At 37.2% G+C, this 19,998-nt stretch overlaps 1 protein-coding gene and 1 long non-coding RNA gene across 14 annotated transcripts in view; one reads left to right on the forward strand and one right to left on the reverse strand.

Annotated features, from left to right (window-relative positions):
* NCOR1 (nuclear receptor corepressor 1) overlaps positions 1-19,998 on the reverse strand; it is a 113,891-nt gene that overhangs the window by 36,896 nt on the left and 56,997 nt on the right. For 10 of the 13 annotated variants that reach the window (XM_077836554.1, XM_077836565.1, XM_077836564.1 and 7 more), the window contains 5 exons: positions 13,266-13,396; positions 12,199-12,404; positions 7,711-7,773; positions 3,044-3,183; positions 2,074-2,200 (listed from right to left, as the gene is read on the reverse strand). In XM_077836554.1, coding sequence (XP_077692680.1) covers positions 2,074-2,200; positions 3,044-3,183; positions 7,711-7,773; positions 12,199-12,404; positions 13,266-13,396 — 667 coding nt within the window. The remainder of the gene's footprint in view (positions 1-2,073; positions 2,201-3,043; positions 3,184-7,710; positions 7,774-12,198; positions 12,405-13,265; positions 13,397-19,998) is intronic. The other 3 variants (XM_077836563.1, XM_077836562.1, XM_077836558.1) reach the window with 1 other exon arrangement.
* Positions 3,642-19,998, forward strand: part of LOC144276474 (uncharacterized) — a 35,836-nt gene continuing 19,479 nt past the window's right edge. Inside the window, exon 1 of the long non-coding RNA XR_013348252.1 lies at positions 3,642-4,247. This is a non-coding gene — a long non-coding RNA (uncharacterized LOC144276474). The remainder of the gene's footprint in view (positions 4,248-19,998) is intronic.

Raw genomic sequence — 19,998 nt, forward strand, 5'->3', positions numbered from 1 at the left:
CTGGAATCTTAAGGCAAAATTCCCTAACAAACATTTAATAACAAAGTTTAATATAAACTACAAATGCTAAGAGAGAACCATGGTTCCATAATATAGCACAACAGATTCTATTCAGAAATCTTATATTACTATATCAATCCTCATTGCTTAAAAAGCATTTTTACAGGAAATATTTAGTTCAAATATAACATTCTTACGAGCTTTTGGTATTTTTAGAAGGAGCGTCTAGATGCCCTTCCCATTCAACTGATGTCTACTGCAGAGCAGATAGAGCACTACACAGCCTACCGGTTAACTGAAAGGTTTAGGTTCTCTCAACTGTCATTTAATGTACGTAACCTTTTATAGACAAAGTACACGCCTGGTAAAATGCTTAAACAGAACCAGAAAGCAAAGGGTCTTCACAGGTTTTAATGGATAAATTCACCAAAAGGATTTTTAATCTTTTATGTTAAACACATGGATCTGGTAAAATTTAAGGACTCATCAATTCTAACTTGTTAAAGCTTCTCTATGATTTGAAAAACCTTATTACTAATTATTATTGGCTTTTATATAGATGAACAATTTTCTGAATAACATGCAGACATCAGCAGCTTGAGACATTAAGTCAAATACTCTGATTCATAGTTTATGAATGTTACTGGATACAGTTCTACATAAGGATGGCCAAATACAGATTTGATGGGGAGTCTAATTATGAACAGTTGCAGCCAACACAAAAAGCTGGTAAGTATTTGCCTGCCTGAAACTTTTCAGAGGCTAGTTACTAGCTAAAGACTATAAATTCATGATTCACCATGTTTTTTTTATAAGGGCAGTTTTATGTAGCCATTTGCTGTCAGTACGATCAAGTTAAGAACACTGGGTCAGACCAATAGTCCGCAGAGACCAATATCCTGTCTTCCAACAGTGGCCTGTATCAGATGTTTCAGAGGGAAAGAACAGAACAGGGCAATTTATAGAGTGAACCATCCGCCTGTTGTTCAGTCCCAGTTTCTGGAAGTTAGAGGTTTAGGGACACCCAGAGCATGGGGTTGTGTCCCTGACTACCACAGCTAATAGCCATTGATGGAACTATCCTCCATGAACTTACCTATTTCTTTTTTTAATCAAGTTATAGTTTTGGTCTTTTCAACATTTCCTGGCAATGAGTTCCATAGGTTGACTGTGTGTTGTGTGAAGAAGTACTTCCTTATCTTTGTGTTAAACTTATTGCCTATTAATTTCATTGGGTGACCCCCTAGTTCTTGTGTTATGTGAAGAGATAAATAACACTTCCCTATTCACATTCTCCACACCATTCGTGATTTTATAGATCTCTATTATATTGCCCTTTAGTCACCTCTTCTCTAAGCTAAACAGTCCCAGTCTTTTTAATCTCTCCTCCTATGGGAGATGGTCCATACCCCTCATCATTTTTGTTGCCCTTCTCTGTACTTTTCCAATTCTAATATATCTTGTTTGACATGGGGCAACCAAAACTGCACACATGCAGTACTCAAGGTGTGGGCATACCATGGATTTATATACTCCGTTTATAAAACAGAAAATATCATAATGCATCCTCTTTCCTAACGATTCCTAACATTGTTAGCTTTTTTGATTGCTGCTGCACATTGAGCAGATGTTTTTGGAGAACTATAGACAATAACTCCAAGATCTCTTTCTTGAGTGGTAGTAACTAATTTAGATCCAGTCGTTTTGTATGTGTAGTTGGGATTATGTTTTCCAACATGCATTACATTGCACTTATCAGTACTGAATTTCATCTGCCATTTTGTTGCCCTGTCATCCAGTTTTGTGAAATCCTTTTGTAACTCTTCACAGTCAGCTGCAGAATTAAGTTTATTCAGACATAGATATAGTAATCCCACCTGCTAAACTTCAACCCCAGAGTAAGAGTCTGAAAACTACACTGGACTATTTTAAATTAAATAAAGTGTAACTTTTTGATCATTTTAAGTGACAACTTCTGCAGGTGATCAAACATCACAGGCAACTAAAATGGTGGATCATTTTAGTGCTAGTAGGAGTTTCCTTCCAAACCAATTCTGACATTTCAGTAGTTACCCTCACTGTCTTCTGGATTCTCTTCTTCATTGGATGCTTCGATATCTTCATCCTCCTGAGCAGAGACCGTTGACGCCACGCTTTCACACTGCGATACATCGCGCTCCTCACGAGGCCTTCGTGAAGACTAAGACAGAAAGAATTGAGATTTACTCCATCTTGAAAACTTCCATATATTAATTTTAAATGCACTCTCTCTCCACTTTATATCAGATTCGGAAGTTAAAGAACCCCCTAATTAGCAATGATGTTTCTTTCTGCACTGATTTACAGCTTGTTTTAACTCAGGCAGTACTGCAGGGGGCCAAAGAGGAATACAGTATTGTCAAATGCACAAAAGCTTTCAGATACAAGCAGAACCAGTAGTTATTTCACTTGTTAAGATACGTAACTCCAACTAGTGTCACTGTGCCATAATCCACTCATTTTCCAAGGCTGTAAGCACTGGCCTAACTCTGCTACCACTTAAGTCAAACTACTCCTGCTGATATTAACTTAAATTAGGCTAGCACTGTGCTTTTGAAAATCCCATCCTTGGTGTTTTACTTTGGCTATATATGCAGCAACATTCAGTTGCTGATGTTCCACTGGCTATCCTAACCTGTTTTGCACTGTTGGTGTTGTTCAATAGCTACATGTTTCAGTCCAAAGATATTACTGGTGGATGAAGCCCCTCTATACAAGTGAGTTTGCAAAACACTTTGAAATTCCTCAGGAGGAAATGTATTACACCAAAAATGCAAAATAATATTACTACTGACCTTTACATTTAAAGTGACTACTACCTCTAAACCGTCTATCTACCCGGGCAATGAAAAGCGGCACCAGGTGCTAGAAGGTACAGAGCAAAAACAGGTGAAATGAAACAAAATGGGAGGCTGAAGAAGTTTCTATTGTGAGCCTCAAGGCCTAACTTTAGACCAAACCCAATTATCTCCAAAAATTATTTAATCCAGTACGATTTACTCACTTTCTGTTTGTGCTGCTGAAGGAGGTTGTCCAGATTATGTCTCCTTTTATAGTTGAAGTAGAAGTTTTTACACTGAGCTTCACTTTTAGTTCCAACCATTTTGGCTATTGCTGCCCAGTTGCGACCATGTTCCACTAACCCTATTTAAACAAAATGCAAGCTTAATATTTACCATGATAAATAATCAGGCTAACCAGAAATCAATTCAACCACACACAAATTCCACTTTAAAAAGGTCTGACTTAAACACAGACACAAGAAAATGGGGTAAATCACACTGTCCTTAAAATGACTCTTGTTGCAATAATGAACCCACCCAACAGATGGAAAAGCCCTGCACTTCATAAAGCATAGCAGGGCGCCTCTGAAGCTATTCCATTCAAAAGTTTTGCCAACATCTGAAACAGAACCAGTCAGCACATTCCCTCCCATATGCTCATTAGCTAGGTTTTCAGACTTACTATAGAAAAAGTAAATTAAAAATGTATTTAGCAAGAATTAACTAGTGCTGTTAGAAAGCTGTCGGCCCAGTTGCCTCTCCAGAGGACAATGCTCAAACAGCTGTTGTGATGACATCACCCCAGAAACCGGTAGCAGCACCAGTACGATAACATGAATGGTGCAGCTTAAAGACTTTATTTTTGGTAAGTAGTAATCAGCTGGTACAGTAACATTTCGCAAGAGAAATGTTCTTTTTTAATACTTTGATATTATGAAAACTTCACATTTCCTTCTACTATTGAAATAACATCCTACTAAGCCTATTTTGTTAAACTTTCATAAGAAAACAGTAAAGTCAAATTTCCTGGCAAATGACAGATAAAGTACTACTACATAAAATTTCCCATGACAGATCGCACCACTGGTCTATCAAGTCCAGTGTTTCCTTTGGCAGTGCTGATGCATCAGAGGAAGGTGAAAGCTTCATAATGTCCTTGCTTGAGTAAATGTGTAAAACGACGCAAGGGCAAATGATTCCTTCCTAACCCCTACAGTGATCAACTGTCAGACTGAAGCATGAGATTTAATTATCCTTATTTCTATTTGTAGTTAAGCAGGCTACTGATCACAAGTTATTGAGTCTCAGCTGAGTCTATCTACCCTCCTGTGGCAGTGAATTCCATTTCTGGCTACATGCTGCGAGAAGGACAATGAAACCCTCTTTGTAATGGCACACCCGCTCCCCTTATAACGTACGCACAAGGTAGGTTACAAAGACTTAAGTACTGCAGTAGCTACTGTCATATTTTATGCAAGTAATGAAGTACATAAAAGCTACATTTTATGATGCAGAATCCCTGTTTTGTTTCCTCAATTGGTCATTTAGGGTCTGATACGAAGTCCATTGACTTCAGTTCGTTTGGTTCAGGCTCTTAACAATTAAGACTGGTTCTGCAGTCAGCGTATATTAGCAAGGTCCTACTGTATTTTCTTATTTTGTTCTATATCTATATAGGCATAAATTATCAAATGACTCTTCATCTTGCATGACGATAAAGACTGATCAGTTTATCAAACTTCATAACTGCCACCAGTATAAACCTCACCTTTAAAAATTCTACAATTCAGGTGTGAGTGGAAAGTTGAGGGCTTGAAATCTACAGTGTGGGGCTACTGGCTGTTTGGAATAAGTGGAAGAGAGGCAACAGCAATGCTTGCCCCTAAAACCATGTTTCTCTGGGAAAATAATTTCACGAACATTTGTTTACCCTAGCTACCAGTCATCAGCGACATAAGGACAACCAATGCCCCACCAAAGCACTGCATTTCAGTACTTGCATTCCAACAACACCTGGTTAACCTTTACGATCTAGATTTTCAAACGCAGTTTCTTATACAATATATACCTAACCCCTTAACATTTGGCACTGGTGAAATATGAAACTACTAGTAGATTAATGCTTAAATGCTGCCTCAATACTGCCATGTCTAACATGTTCTTCTTAAACATCCCTCAAAAAGAAATACTTAGTGTTGTATCAACCATCTGGAACTTGCTATACTTGTGCAACTAGAATGATTTGGTTTTGTAAACTGCATAGGAAGATATTTCTTGCTTAAGTAGTTTTTAAAATTCATCAAGCATCTCTTTCTTCCGCCATCATCTTAGTCTGATATCTTAGACATGTGTGACATTACTTGGATGACCTGAAGCCAGTTCATAGCTGCTCAAGTGGAGGAAGGCAAACTTCTAGGTGATCATTTAAGGCATTTATTTTACAATCCATAGAATATAGCTTTACTAAGCAGAGTGGGGACTGCGTATGTTAGTATTTTACATAAAATCATGCCAGGTATAGTTTTGACTCTAATGAGACAAAGCAGAAAACAAGATCTTAATATAGTATAGATATATTTTTGTGTGTCTCATCAATACATCCAGAAGCTCTTTATGAAGGTGAGTTTTAGCCTTCTTTTCCAGACTGAAAATGAAATGCAGAAAGGAGGTTGAGGTTGTACCTAATGTCACAGAGAGGCAGTGACAGAGCCAGGAATAAAACACAGGTTTTACTCCCTGTGCTGCATCCTATCTACTGGCTCATGCGGTCTGCCCTGTTAGGATAACCGACTTCTTTTCTTTCTGGGACATAAAACTATTGAACCCACATCCACTACTACTATGCACATTTGAGAAAATGTGTAAAAATCCCACACCACACTACCTAGAATAAAAAGGATAAGAAATTCACACAGAGATCATGAAGTATTTCAGATTGTGAAATTCAAAAAGGTTCTTAATCTTATAAGCATATTTTCTCTTAATTAAGTTACCATTTCACAATTTTTAAGTATCATCTGAAAGGAAAGATTAAAGAGTAAACAAGCAGGTACTCAGTAAAATATGATTTTGAAAGCTAGAAATTCTCCCCAGTATAAGTATCAGGATGACCGTGGTAGCTCTGTCTACAAGATAGATACACATAAAAAAAAATTACCTAATCCCTACTTACCTCTCCCATTTCTTAAAAATCTACTATAAATAAATATTTGGAATACTGCTGCTCTGCTAATGACCTCCGCACTATTTCTAAATACACTAAGAAAATATCTAAGACTAAAAACAGGATAGTTTTTTCAAAATCTTGGACTCTGGATTCTTGGCAAAAAATAGGCACACAGAGTGACTAAAATCTCTAGAAGACCTTTGAAAGTGATCTTTACTATACATACAGATATACACAAACACAAAAATTAAAGGAGAGCTCCAATGTAATATAAAATTTATTCTAGCCTTTATCTCTGCTTTTGAAATTACAAAATCTCACTTAAGTGCGTTATAATAGTTTTAAAAGATTAAATGACCACTCTCTTGATCTGATTACACAAAACATGACCGTAAATTTTGCTAAAAAAAAAACTTTGGAAATCAAAAAGTTTAATTTATTAGGAAGCTTTGTAATTAAGGGAATTTTTTTTTTTTTTAGTTGCAGAACTAGAACTGAACAGATTTCCAGTGCTTTTACTAGGAAAGCCATTTTTTTCAGTCCTGCTTTACACCAAACCAGGCCTGCGCCAGGAAGTATACTTGAAGTGACAGCTCTGCAGAGACAATAGCACCACTTGACTGAAATAATAAACTGTTTTGAAATGCTGATACGTTTTTATTTAAAACGTACACCACAGAGCACAAATATCAGTAATATTTCCTTTAAAATCCATGTTTAGGGGTACTTGAATCAGGTACAATTCAAGTTGCACTTGAATCAGAATACTACTGTTGCGAAGGGTCCTTTACACTTTTACAGCACCCATTTTCTATTTTTAGAATTTGAACATAACTTGCAAGCAGTAAGTAGAAACAGGATGTGTTTTGTATTAGGCAGTAGCATAGAAGCAATTTTTATTTTACTTTGAGGGCTATGCAACACCTATAAACCTGGGCAAGCAAAGAAAGCATCAAGCCTGATTCTTAAAAGTAATTCAAGTCCCAAACTTGGAAGTGTACATACTAAAATAAATTTTTTTTGCATGGTATATTTAGAAGTCTTTCTATATGGTGTACAAACATTTTCAGCCATAACTAGAGAAAAACAAAGCCTACAAATTCTTGTGATATGTTTTAGCACAGAGCACTAAAGAACCAAGCGAATTAATAGTTCTTGCAAAAAAAAAAAAATTATCTAGTGTCTGCTTGTACTCATTTAAAATTTGACTCCCTGTTGAAGCTAATATCTATCACTAAGCTTTGCCAGAGTTCAAATTATACGCACAATAATGTTTTAATACATTAAAATTTGCCAATCTCCTTGCCAAGTTACAATGCAAACTCACATTTCAGATAAAAGAATTCATCTAATGGAAAGGGTATTGATGTGACTTATAAGAAGGTGTTACTTAGTGCAAATTTCAGATGCAAATTTTCATTCACATCAGTTTCATTGTTATATAGAGACTACTTTGTAAAATCGTTTTCTATCAGACTGTTGATGGCCATAGCTGTAAACTGAAATCAAATAGCTTTTCCAACAGATTGGGAAAGCCAATAAAAACATCTAAATCTGCATGTTTGTTTGGAAGATTGGTTTGCTTTGTGTGGATATCTGCTTCTAAGAAAAAGCTCCTTTCAAACGCAAAATGAAAGTGAGTCCCCCACCTCATTAATTCAGATTAGCACCGCAGAGACTAATTAATAACCAGAATTGAAACCAAAGCTTTAGAAGGATTACCTTTTTTAGCAATTTCCATTTCTTCTTCTGTCCAGCGAGAGGTCTCCACAGGCTCTGCAGAAGCTGAAATAGCAAACGGTGAGTCCCATTAGACAGAGAAAAGACCAGGATATGCCCGTTCAGCATCAATCACACATTAATCTATTCATCTGTTTACATTAAGGCCTGTTCAAGCTATTTGGGAAAGCTGCCCAGGACCATGGGAGGCGGTCAATTTCTATCACACCGAACTAGGGGTGGGAAAGGAATCTTCATGCTCTCATCAGAGCAAGATGCTAATGACTAGCTTGTTTTGAACCACCAGAAAAAGTGGAATTTTTAAAAATCTAAGTAAACTCAGATTAATTCTACTGACACCAGAGTCTGAGCCATTTTAAATGGAAGTTTACTATATATGTGAACATGTGGCTTGTTTTTACTGCAAAGTATTCTGGACAATAAATATTCTAAGAAGCCAGGCTATTTCTAAAAGGTTCGTCTGCATTCACCCACTAAAACCGTCAAAATTTTTGTTGCCATAAATAACTGTCTGTTCTGCCTGATTGTACAAAAGAGCCAGTCCACCGACAGGACTTGGGATAAAATGACAACATCTAAATTCTTGATTCTTAGAGAGTATTTTGGTGGCAGATTTTAATCTGAAGATTTTCATGCAAAGTAGGAACCCCTTTTTCCTCATACATCTGTAAATGCTGGAGTATTTCACTTCCCATGCTACACATCATGGAATCACTAAAATATGTTTATGTAATATTCTCTCCAAAATTACTTCAAACACTGAGCAATGCTCCCAACATCCAAATGATATAAGCAAATAAATTCTTATTTCCATTTTATAGATGGAAAAACAGATGTTAAATGACATGCCCTGGGCCACAATGCAAGTCAGAGCCATGCCAGAACCATCATTAGAAGTTGGGAGTTTCTGATTCCCAGTCCTGTGTTCAAGCCCCAAGGTTCACACTGGTCCGCCACACTCTTGAACTATAAATTGTCCAGCTACACACAAGGCCATGTTATAGAGAGGTCTAACAGGAAACTGTCACGTATTAAAGTGTCCAGACACGATCTCTGAAAGAGCCTTGAAGGCTGAACTAGTGTTCCTGCGCAATACATGGTACCCAACATACCACAGAAAACTCAGAACCCACACAATTATTTGCGAATGCTTAAAGTTATCAATTAAAACAAAATCATTGGAAAATATTCCAAATTCCAATTTCTGCCAAGTGTCATGTTAATGTTATGCTAGGAGAAAAACCAAGTATGGTCTTGGCACAAGTAGGCTGCTGAAAGTCTCAGTCAAAGTCAAAGATAACAAATGACTATTTGCATTTCATTTTTTTTTTTTAAAAAAAGTCATTCCTGTAAAATACTTAGCTCCTATATAGCCCTTATCTGTATATCTCAAAGTTTTGTTTTTTTGGTTTTTATTTTTTTAATCATGGAGGATGTAACCAGCCCCATTTAATACATGGGAGAAACAGAAGCACATGAAGGTGAAGTTACTAGTCCAGAATTACACTGCAGGTCACTAGAAGAACCAGATATAGAACACTTCTCCTGACCCCCGGGCACTAGAGCACACAGCTTGCCTTAAAAGGCTAAAGAGAGTTGAAAGACGGAAATATAAAGAAATGGAAATATAACCAGCACTTCTATACCGTCTTACCTTTTCAAAGTGCTGTAGCAAATGCTAACTAGTACTTAAATCACCCCTGCAAGATGGTTAGTCCCATCTCACAAGTAAGGAACTAAGGCAGCAAGATTAACTGATTTGTCCAAGGCTGTACACTGACAGTAGCAGAGCTGAAATTAACTCCAGAGGTTCTGGCTGCCATCTCAGTCATTTCACTAGACCCTGCTACCTCACTGCTTTCGCAAAATACAAAATCCCACCCTCTGAAAAGTGCTTGGAGTCTAAAGGTTTAAAAGCAAAAATGTTCAGCACTATTTTATTTTAGTGCCACATATGTATGATACCCTACAATCACGTTAGCCATTAATATTTTCTAGATGTACATATAGATTTTATAGATGTATACAGAATATGTAAAAACACAGTAGGCAAGGTCCCTTCCTTAAGGACTCTTCTACAGTCCGTAGTGAAGCAGTTTCTTGCCTAAAACTATACATACTGTAAGGTAGATAACATGTTATATTCCTTTCTGCAATAAAAACATGCAACTATTCACAGTTCCCCTCAGTATATCTATCCATATGCTTTGTCCTTCTAATCATAATTTAGACATTTAAGTCATGAGAAAAGGGCACTGGGCTTTAGGACACCCTGAGTCTAGCCCTACCTCTACTTTTGATTTGCTGTGTGACCTGGAGTAAGTGACAAGAGTTCTGTGCCTCTTTTCCATGTCCCAAGTAAAGTTTATAAAATGGGGATCATAGCCATTTTTTAAAGTGTACTGAGATTCAGATATAAAAGATGCTAATTAAGTCTTACATCTATTGTAATATACTTCACACAACTGATTTGTGGAAAGCGGACAAGTTTAGTGAAAGCAGCTGGACACTTCTCTTAAAAGGAAATTTTGTACTTTTCATATGGTCTTATTCTGCTCATTATATTCTGCAACACGACAGGCAGCAAGGATTTATATATAAAATATTGTGAAGGCTCTGAAGGGATTTTATAGAGCCTCTCAGGCTTTTTCTATTATAAATCTATTTGCATGCTGTAACAGACACACTATTGAACACAAACCAAATCAAGAGAATGAAAGGGATTGCGAAACACCACAGCATGCTGTGGAAAAAACAAACAAAAAAAACCACACAGCCCCAAATGCTCTAAAGTATTTAAGGGGTTCCTCTGTGGAGGGAATTATTCCACTGACTCCTCTGGAAGAGAATGAAATAGTTAATTACTTAACATGCTGAAGCCTCTTCTCCTACACTCATTTCCTGCATATCAGTCTCCAACACTCATCTGGGCAAACAATCATAAGCAAAGAAAAATGAATGAAAGTTTAAAAAAAAAAAATCTATGCTAGTACAAAAAACACCCTATCAGGAGACACAATGCAATCAACAATTCTCCACCTGCTTTATTTCACTGGATTTGATGTCACTCACGTTTAATATTGTTCTGAATGATGTTCAGCCACTGCAGACAGCTCAGCGTCTTCACAGACTAGAATCCTCCCCCCCAATTTATCCTTGCTTTATCTGCCATTGTGCATAATATAGAAAGCATTAGCAGGAAATGGAATCAGCAAAACAAAGGTGGTAAGACGGATAGGGCAGAAAAGTATTCAATCCACTCAAAAGTTTTTAATGTGGAGTCCGGTGGCACTTTAAAGACTAACAGGTTTATTTGGGCATAAGCTTTTGTGGGTAAAAAACCCACTTCTTCTCTGTTAGTCTTTGAGGAGTCCAGTGGAAAGAAAGCTCAGGTAATAGAACAGTGCCACTTGCTGACAGGTATTTTCCACTGAATGCATTCAATGAAGTGAGCTGTAGCTCACGAAAGCTTATGATCAAATAAATTTGTTAGTCTCTAAGGTGCCATAAGTCCTCCTTTTCTTTTTGCGGATACAGACTAACACAGCTGCTACTCTGAAACCTTGCTGACAGCTGTCACCTTACTTTAATACTATTTTAAAAATCCTCTCCATTGATAATTTTTCTGTATTTCTATTGCAGGAGCCAGCGTGGCTCTGTTTTGTTTACTTCCTTTTTTCTGCATCATCATCAGATTATGGCAGTAGGAATGTGCACTCCTCTAGTAACTCAGCCAGCAGCAAGAGTCTGTATACGGTCTACTAGTATATGCCACCAAAATAACACTTTACAGAAAATTCCTTACCTACATAATGGATTAAGAAACAAACCAACCAGCGATCCACTCCAGATAATAAATATTGAGATAAATCAAATTCTGGGCCTAAATTGCTTGTTAGTAACCATCTAGGGCTAGGTCCTGCAAAGGATCCATGTTAATACAGGGGTCTGCCTGTGATTTGCAGGATCTAGCACTAACCCTGCAAACTAAGAGAAAAATAGTCTTTGTATAGGTTTCAGAGTAGCAGCCGTGTTAGTCTGTATTAGCAAAAAGAAAAGGAGTACTTGTGGCACCTTAGAGACTAACCAATTTATTTGAGCATAAGCTTTTGTGAGCTACAGCTCACTTCATCAGATGTATTCAGTGAATGTAGCTCATGAAAGCTTATGCTCAAATAAATTGGTTAGTCTTTGTATAGTAAGTCTTATTGCGTAAGACAACTACTGGTGTTCTCTTATATAGTTTTAAGATCTGATCTGATTTTATTTAACATTCACTCATATCGATGCATATTTTTAGAAGTTTGATAAACTTCTTGATGTCTTGTTTGTCAATAAATTACTAGACTTGAAAAAAATGTCACTGTATCCACAATGGAAATGTGTTGTATTCGCAAAGAATGATCCCATATTGACAAAGTGCCTTTCTGCCAGACGGATCCCAAAGTACTTTCCATAAATGCTACTCACAGGGTTCTGGAGGCGGAGGAAGAGGTGGTGGTGGCTCTTCAGTAGCAGCAGCAGCAGCATTTGCTGCTGCAGCTTCGTTTGTCATTGATCTGGTGATCCTGCCCTTACGACGACCTTGACTGTTGGCAGTTTTTCGTCCCCTAGGAGTAGCCTGCTCTGTTTCCTCTGGTGCAATTTCTGTTTTGTCCTTCTCTTTGGTGTTCTCTCTGGAGTGAAGACAAAAGTTAAAAGAAAAGCTTCAGCGCAGATATTAATAAAGCATATACTACGTAGGCAGGTATTGGTGAAACTGAATCACAGATATAAGAACTAAGTGTAAGCTTGTTTTTCAGTACCGATGGAAGGAGTAATTCTTTGTAAAGCAATTTAACAGTAAAATAGGCTCCTCATTTTTTCCCCAAAAATCAGAATTTATTTAAAAACAAATGGAGCTACACTCCATTATTAACTAAAAATCAAAAGAAAAAAATCTACCATTTCCTTACTGATGGTACCAGGTATGTCCTTTCATTGGCTTTAATAGAATGTCCATTTTCATATAGAAACAGAAGCACCAGAACTTCACCTTGAATGGTCCCTTGAAATGCATTAACTATTTATGCTAAACAGTCTGTTCCACCTGGTATTTACCTCTCACACGCCTGAGTACATTTCCCAGACCTACTGAAGAGTTCTGTGTAAAGATATTACCTCACAGTACATTGTTTTGCTAATATATTGTAACCTACACAGCTACAGCAACACTGCATACACGAGCAGCAAACACTAAGTTAACACAAAAAACTTCAGAAGGGCAAGAAAAATTCCATCCAAACTTTAGGGGTTTTCCATTGATCTGAATTGGTCCAAAGAGTCTGAGAGAAACAGATATGCCACAGAACAATTATTTATGCAATCAGCAATAATTCAACTCTAAATACGGAAATTCTATAGTGAAATCAACCATCAGGTTTATTGCTTTCATTTAATACCAATTTCCTAAATAAATAGTAACAAAAAACGAGCAAAGAGCAACTGCATTAGGGAAAAAAAAAGTCAAACAGTTCATTCTCATTACATATACTCACTTAGATTCCTCCTTCTCATCCTTTTCCTCTTCATCTTTCTTTTCTTCCTCTTTTTTCTCTGTTTTTTCTGCTTTCTCCTCTTCTACTTTTTCTTCTACCTTTTCTTCTTGTGAAGGACGTGCAATTTGCTGCTGAAATGAACCATTGACACACTAAGGCTATATAAAACACTTAACTGTGTAAAGGATATGCATTTTTCTCATAATAGTATTAACACCATCCATATCATTGAAAAGAAGTTACCAAGATTTTACATTAGAATCTTCATCACAATTTACACATCAATTTAGAAGTTGGACTTGGATTACAGAGGTTTTACAGCAATAGGAACATCTGCAAATTAAAAACATAAAGAAGTGGTTTGGCAGACCAGTTGGCATGGAACAATCTGCCTGTAGCCTTGAAGTTTGTTTCACCCACCACATTTTGAATGTTTCCTTCAGTCCCTCTCAATAAGTAACTTCTTTTCTCTTACATTTTGTCTGATTTTCAGTAACCTTTATTTGGGAACTTACTGCATTTTATTTTGTAGATTCCATGGATGTACTGCCTTCCTCACTAGAATAAGTACAGTGATAGTGAAGACACAGTACACAAGTTATTCTTTGTGCTGTCTTCATAAACAAGTCTATACACGGTATCAAATATAACATAATATGGAAGAGTTTTATGTTAAAAACACCACTATGGGTCCCCAACACATGTAGCCTGAAAATTAACAGATGTAACAAACAAGTTTTTAAATAGTATTCAGGAGATGTCTAACCAAAAATCTTGAAAAATATATTTCAAGAGTAACAATGTTAACTTGCTCTATTTTAAAATAGTAATACATGATAATTTACAACTTGGAAACAGAAGATCTACCACCATGAACATTATGTACAGCTCTAACCCTCCTAAGGGTAGTCAGCAGTATCAAGCACTACATTAGGAATTTCATATTTCACTAGATTAGCATATATACTCGTTCATAAGCCGAATATTTTTGGTAAAAAAATGACGCATCAAAGAGCGAGGGTTGGCTTATAAACGGGTCTACACCAAAATTTGATGATTTTAAACTCTATGAAATCATTGAATTGAGGATCCAATACACTGTTGTTTTGTTTACCTGGAGCGTCTGTAGGCATGGAGCCCCTCAGCTTCCTGTGGCCGTGGTTCGCTGCTCCCAGCCAATGAGAGCTGCAGGAAGTGGCTTACAACAGGGAGCTGACGGGCTCCATGCCTACAGATGCTTCAGGTAAACAAAACATCCTGACCTGCCAGCGACTTACCCTGATGGGCCAGGAGCCAAAGTTTGCCAATCCCTGAAATATAGGGTCAGCTTATGAAAGGGTCATACAGTTTTTACTATTTTACCTATCCATCTTGGGGTGGGAGGGTCGGCTTACAAACCAACGGGCTAATGAAGAAGTACATATGGTAGTTTAAGCAGTTGAGGAGGAAAGGTATAGTTTAGAACTGTGAAGTTCTTTACTATATTTCTCTATGACAGCAAAAGATACAGTTTTACAATCATGTGGGCGTTGACAAAGAAAAACAGTTTGCAAATATCAGAGTAATTACAAATGGGTTCCCTGACCCTGAACAGAACAGCTAAAAATAGTACATTTATGCAGTCCTAAGTTAAATGGCAGTTCTAGCCTTAACTTTGTCTTGAAGCCTGGGTAAGTATCTGCTTCTGCCAAGGTAGCATGATGCCATTAACTTCAACCACCAGTAATACATTTGATATAAACCAGCATCCTCTTTGTTGCCCTTTTCCTACAACCACACATGCAAGAATCTGTTGCGTACTAATTCTTAAATATAGCTATAGTCGACATTTACTGAGCAGGGAAGACTTAATATCCTGTTTCAATACTCTCATGGGGCTACTGCCCCTAAAACACTTCATAGAAACTAAACTGTACTTGTTTCTTACTGGCTCAAATCGTATGTACAACTCAAACCCACCTGAATCACTTTTACTGTTCTTCATTTACATGACACCATCAGTTATTTTGATGTAATGTAAGATATCTACATTCATATTTTACAAGTTTACCTTTGATGTCCATGTCCAAATCCCTGCAACCAGCATGGTAGTAGCAAGTGCTCAAATCTATTTACATTTATTATGTCATCACAGGTTTGGACAGATGGATTATTCCACTGGTAGTCTGATAGAAGTGAAGATATTTAAAGGCACTTTCATTTTTTCCTCCCTATTGTTTTCAAACATACTATTTTAATGTCTATTATATCACTCATAGCTATTTCCATTGTTACCTGTAAACCTATGTTACCTATGAATCTATAACTGAAAATGGTGGGACGAAATTTGTGTCACCATCCCTACTCCTCTTCCCCCCAAAAAAAACATTCAACTTCCCTGCATGGCTTAGTTATTAGGAGTAATCTAACATTTGCCAACTCAAATTTTTCATACTGTTTCCAGATGGGCTGAAGAATGTATAAGATGTGTTCACAGAAAAACATTTTATACTAAATTAAAAGAGATGGATCTTTAAAGGTGGCTGTAAAAATATTTTCTTCACAAGCATAAGCTTTTATGTCCCTATGCTCCCTGCTGTGTTATTGCCTTTGTTACAGAGTGCTCTCAGGACTTTCTCAAAAAGGAGAGCGCCGTGAGTCAAGCAAAGCCAAGCAAAATCTGAGACAGAGGTTTCTTTGCATTTTACTTACGTTACATTTATATACTGCAGCACATAAATGTACATATTTCATTAAATTTTAGCATTTGTATCTACACAATTCATGTAATTATACGAGCAATTAAGCTTCACACTTGAGGGTTGTAAGCATGTGATGATCAGGAAGAAATTCCCTTGCTCTCAGTGCACAGCATTGTACAATTATTATTATATTACTATTTATTAGGTGCAGCGTGGGGGTAGTTCACCTTCTGCTGAAGCAATGCTTAGTTACTATCCAGACACTTAGCTAGATGAATTGTGCAATCCAGTATGGCAATTCCTACTGAATATTATGTATTAGCAGTATTGCGATAGCACCAAGAGATCCCAATCAGGGTCCCATTATACTATGTGCTGTACAACTAGTCAACTCCATAAAGACTGTTCCCACCCCCAAGGGCTTGCAATCTAAGTTGCAGTCTGGGCAGTACTCCAATGTGAGAAACCTGATCTCAGATCCTCAAAGATTCTTCCCTTTGACAACATCAAAATATTTTTAAAACAGTATCAAAAATGCATGAGATGGCATGTGAGTAACACAGAGCCTACAATTAAGTCACTACGTATGGTATCGTTTGGAAAACATGCTCATAATTATTGATTAATGCAGGAAAAATTTCTGTAAGCAAATAGCAAATATGGTAAGAATGCTTGCTTTAATCAGTCAATTTCTATAAACTAAACATTCCAAAAAAGAAATTATAGGGGGTAGCTTGTAAATGTAAACCAAAGTCTGGGTGCAGGTATTGTAAGTGTGCACATTATACATACACAAACAATAAGAAGTCTGTTAGTCTGTTTAAAACCCTGGAAAATTCATTGAAGGCTAAAACCAACTCTCTCTTTCTGTTTGCACTTAAGTAGTGCACCACACAAATCAAATATTATCACTGAGAGAACATTCAAACATGCATGGCACTATAAAAAAACCCCGAAGACTAAATCTTTTCCCCTAAGAGTTTACAATTCCGCAAACATTTGCTATTGTATATATGCTTAATTTTATGTGTAGTCATATCTAATTAGTGAAACTACAAAGGGAGTAACTCCATGATCTAACTGGGGGTTACACTAAATGACCCTTGCTGCCCCTTCTAACATGATGATTCAGCCCTAAATTCACATAACAGGAGGAAGTAACAAATGGAAGGGGAATAATACAATATAGGCTTGAGTAATTCACGAGTCTTGAAGGTAGTATTGTATTTCTATACACATTATGTATTGCATATACATGAGTATAGTTCAAGTGCCTCCTCAAAAGGGTATCCTGAGAAGGGACTTGAGAATGAAGAAAAAGGTGAAGTGTCAAACAGAGTCAAGAAGGGGGAAGCAAGCATAGGTGTACACACTGGAGAAAGACAAAGGGGATAAACATGCGGCTTTGGCTAATATAAGTCATGTACAGCTCAGCAATCACACACTCCCCTCCCTAGACCCCGAACACCCAGATGCCTATAAAGCACGGTAGTCAGTTCAAAATTCCTTGCTTGTGCGGATTAAAATCAGACTCCCAGATATACTTTAACTGCAAAACATGCTTAAACATTAAACTCTTCGGGGATTTTTCTCTTGAGTGCAAGGAACAATTTACCTATGTTTTGCCGAAGTCTTTGAACAAAGTCAGTGTGCTGTAATGCATAGATGCAATACAGGGTCAGCATGATTTCTGCTAGTGGGGTTTTAAGTAAGGCCCTTAATACTAAATCAATGTGTGTTGCTGGATGTCTAAATATAGAGCAAGACAGAAACAAGAATTTTGGTAACTATTAAATGCCTTAACAGTATCTCAAAATTAACAGAAGGATAAGGAGAGAGTTCTGGGAGGTTTTTTCCTAGGAGCTTACATGCTGTGCGTTAACAGGATTAAATTTTATCTAGTCCACTGAAAAACTCCTGAAAATAGGCTGCATAAATGCTAAAAAGCTCCTTCGTATAGCAGTGGCAGCAGATGTCATTGGTACATTACCAAATTAAGGTTGGAAGTCACCCTGAATATATTTTTAAAAACTAAAATGCTTTTGACTTTTTAAAAATATGAACTGGCGTAGATATTAATAGCAAACTATTATTTAGAATCTTCCTGCAAAGTATTAACATCTCAATATTGGTACTAGTTGGTTCTCTCAAGTATTCCTTTAACATGTCAGGGAGACATGCTGAGGTAAATGTTTTTTGATTTTGCTAGACAGGACAGTATGAGAAGCAAAGTTTAGATGAACCGCAGCTTCAGCAAAAATCTGGATTTTGTATATAATTTGCCTGAAAAAATAGCTGGATCACCAGAACACCCCCCAATTGCTTTTACCTGCCTCATTTAACACAGCACATTGTCAATTACAGGTTTAAATCTGTTTTTCCACAGTGAATTTTTCTAGCATGCAATCCTCTATAAGGCAAAGGCAGGTTAAAACACAAACCTTAAACAGCTGAAGCCTCAGTCAACGACGTACCTGCACATTCATCTGTTGATTAAAACTCTTACTATCCACAGCACAGGGGTCGGGCTCTAATGCAAAATAAAACTCAAAAGCACAAAGCCTACAGCACCATCAATAGCTCCTTAGCATGGGCTGGCTGACCCAGCAACGTGTTTATTCCAGGAAACTTTGTCATCCTGCCACTTAAACTGCCTACAGAAGAGTTGCCCATCTCACGTGCAAGCTTCTAATCTCACAGGGGTTACTCAAGGTAATCCCCACTGAGCTGTGCTTGATTGGCTGTCACAGAAATACAGCAAGTTTTTGTCTGGTCAAATCACTGGACTGTACCACCTGCTGCAAAGACATATGGGTTGGTCCACAGACATTAGTTTATGCTGACAATGCAGCTATACTATGGAAAAGTATACATTTCCAAATTATTGGCTAGCATTTCTCTCCAGCCCCCTTTCAAATTTCATTCCAAGACAGCCTTAAAAATACTGCTATCCACTCAAATTAATCTTCTGCTTTTCTCCTAAAGCAGACTTTATTCAGTCCATCTAAATTATAGATATACACATTACACCCACCAATGGCCAATTTGCAGAAGGATCTGTAATAAGATGATTATTATTTCCCTCTCAGTTGATAATTTTTCTTCAAAAACTGCTGGTGCAACCAAACAATCATAAACCATTGGATGGTGTTCTGAAATACAAGCAACTAGACCCTCTCTTGTTTCATTCTGAAGTGGTTAATGTACTGCTGCTCTTCCTCTTCCTACACATGTGCAAATCATAAACAGAAACTGTTTGTTGCTGTGCCTTGATAGCTGTTACTTCTGGGTTTCCAGTATATCTCAGAATTCACATAGCCTGTAATCGTCACTTCACAGAAGATAGTGATAAACTGGAAGTTCTCTGGTGAGCATCCTTTTTTAAGAGCAGACTAAATTTTGAGACTTGACTATCAGAATATCCCTTCCCACTAGTTGGCAGTTTGCAACCAGACTTTGCATTTGCATCCATGCCACTTTCTATTCTGAAGTAAAAAACAGATTTCCCTTATTTTAAAAAAACTTATACACATGCTACAAGAAAGACACTTGACATGTTACCTCCCCATGGAGTCTGTTAGAGAAGTTTAAATTGTATCTTTATTAGAAGTCTTTCCCCTTCTAGATTTACTTTAAACAGAAACATCTCTTACAATACAATAAACTCCACATTTCTTAAGAACTTCATATGCTATAATCCAATACTCAGGGCCTTCAAAATAAACATACGTTTTGAGACCTATGCTGATGTTGGCCAAGTTTAAATGGTCGCAACTATACTAGCTAAGAAAATATTTAGGTTTTTAAATCATAACCATGAGTAATAGCGGTGCCAGTGTAACAGCTTTATGCCCTCTACTGGAGAATTGTATCCTGCCTGCACTTGCTATCTGTTTCACTGCACTATTTGCCTCGCTTTTAACTTCTATGACCCTGTATGCTGGCATGCTTCTTTTGAAGTTACTCTATTGCCAGTACAAAAAGATCCTGGAGTGCATCCTAAACCCCACTACCTTGCTGGGGAGCTGGAAAGGATAAGGTCAATTAATAGA

The sequence above is a fragment of the Eretmochelys imbricata genome, chromosome 17, assembly GCF_965152235.1.
Source record: "Eretmochelys imbricata isolate rEreImb1 chromosome 17, rEreImb1.hap1, whole genome shotgun sequence".
Lineage (NCBI taxonomy): Eukaryota > Metazoa > Chordata > Testudines > Cheloniidae > Eretmochelys > Eretmochelys imbricata.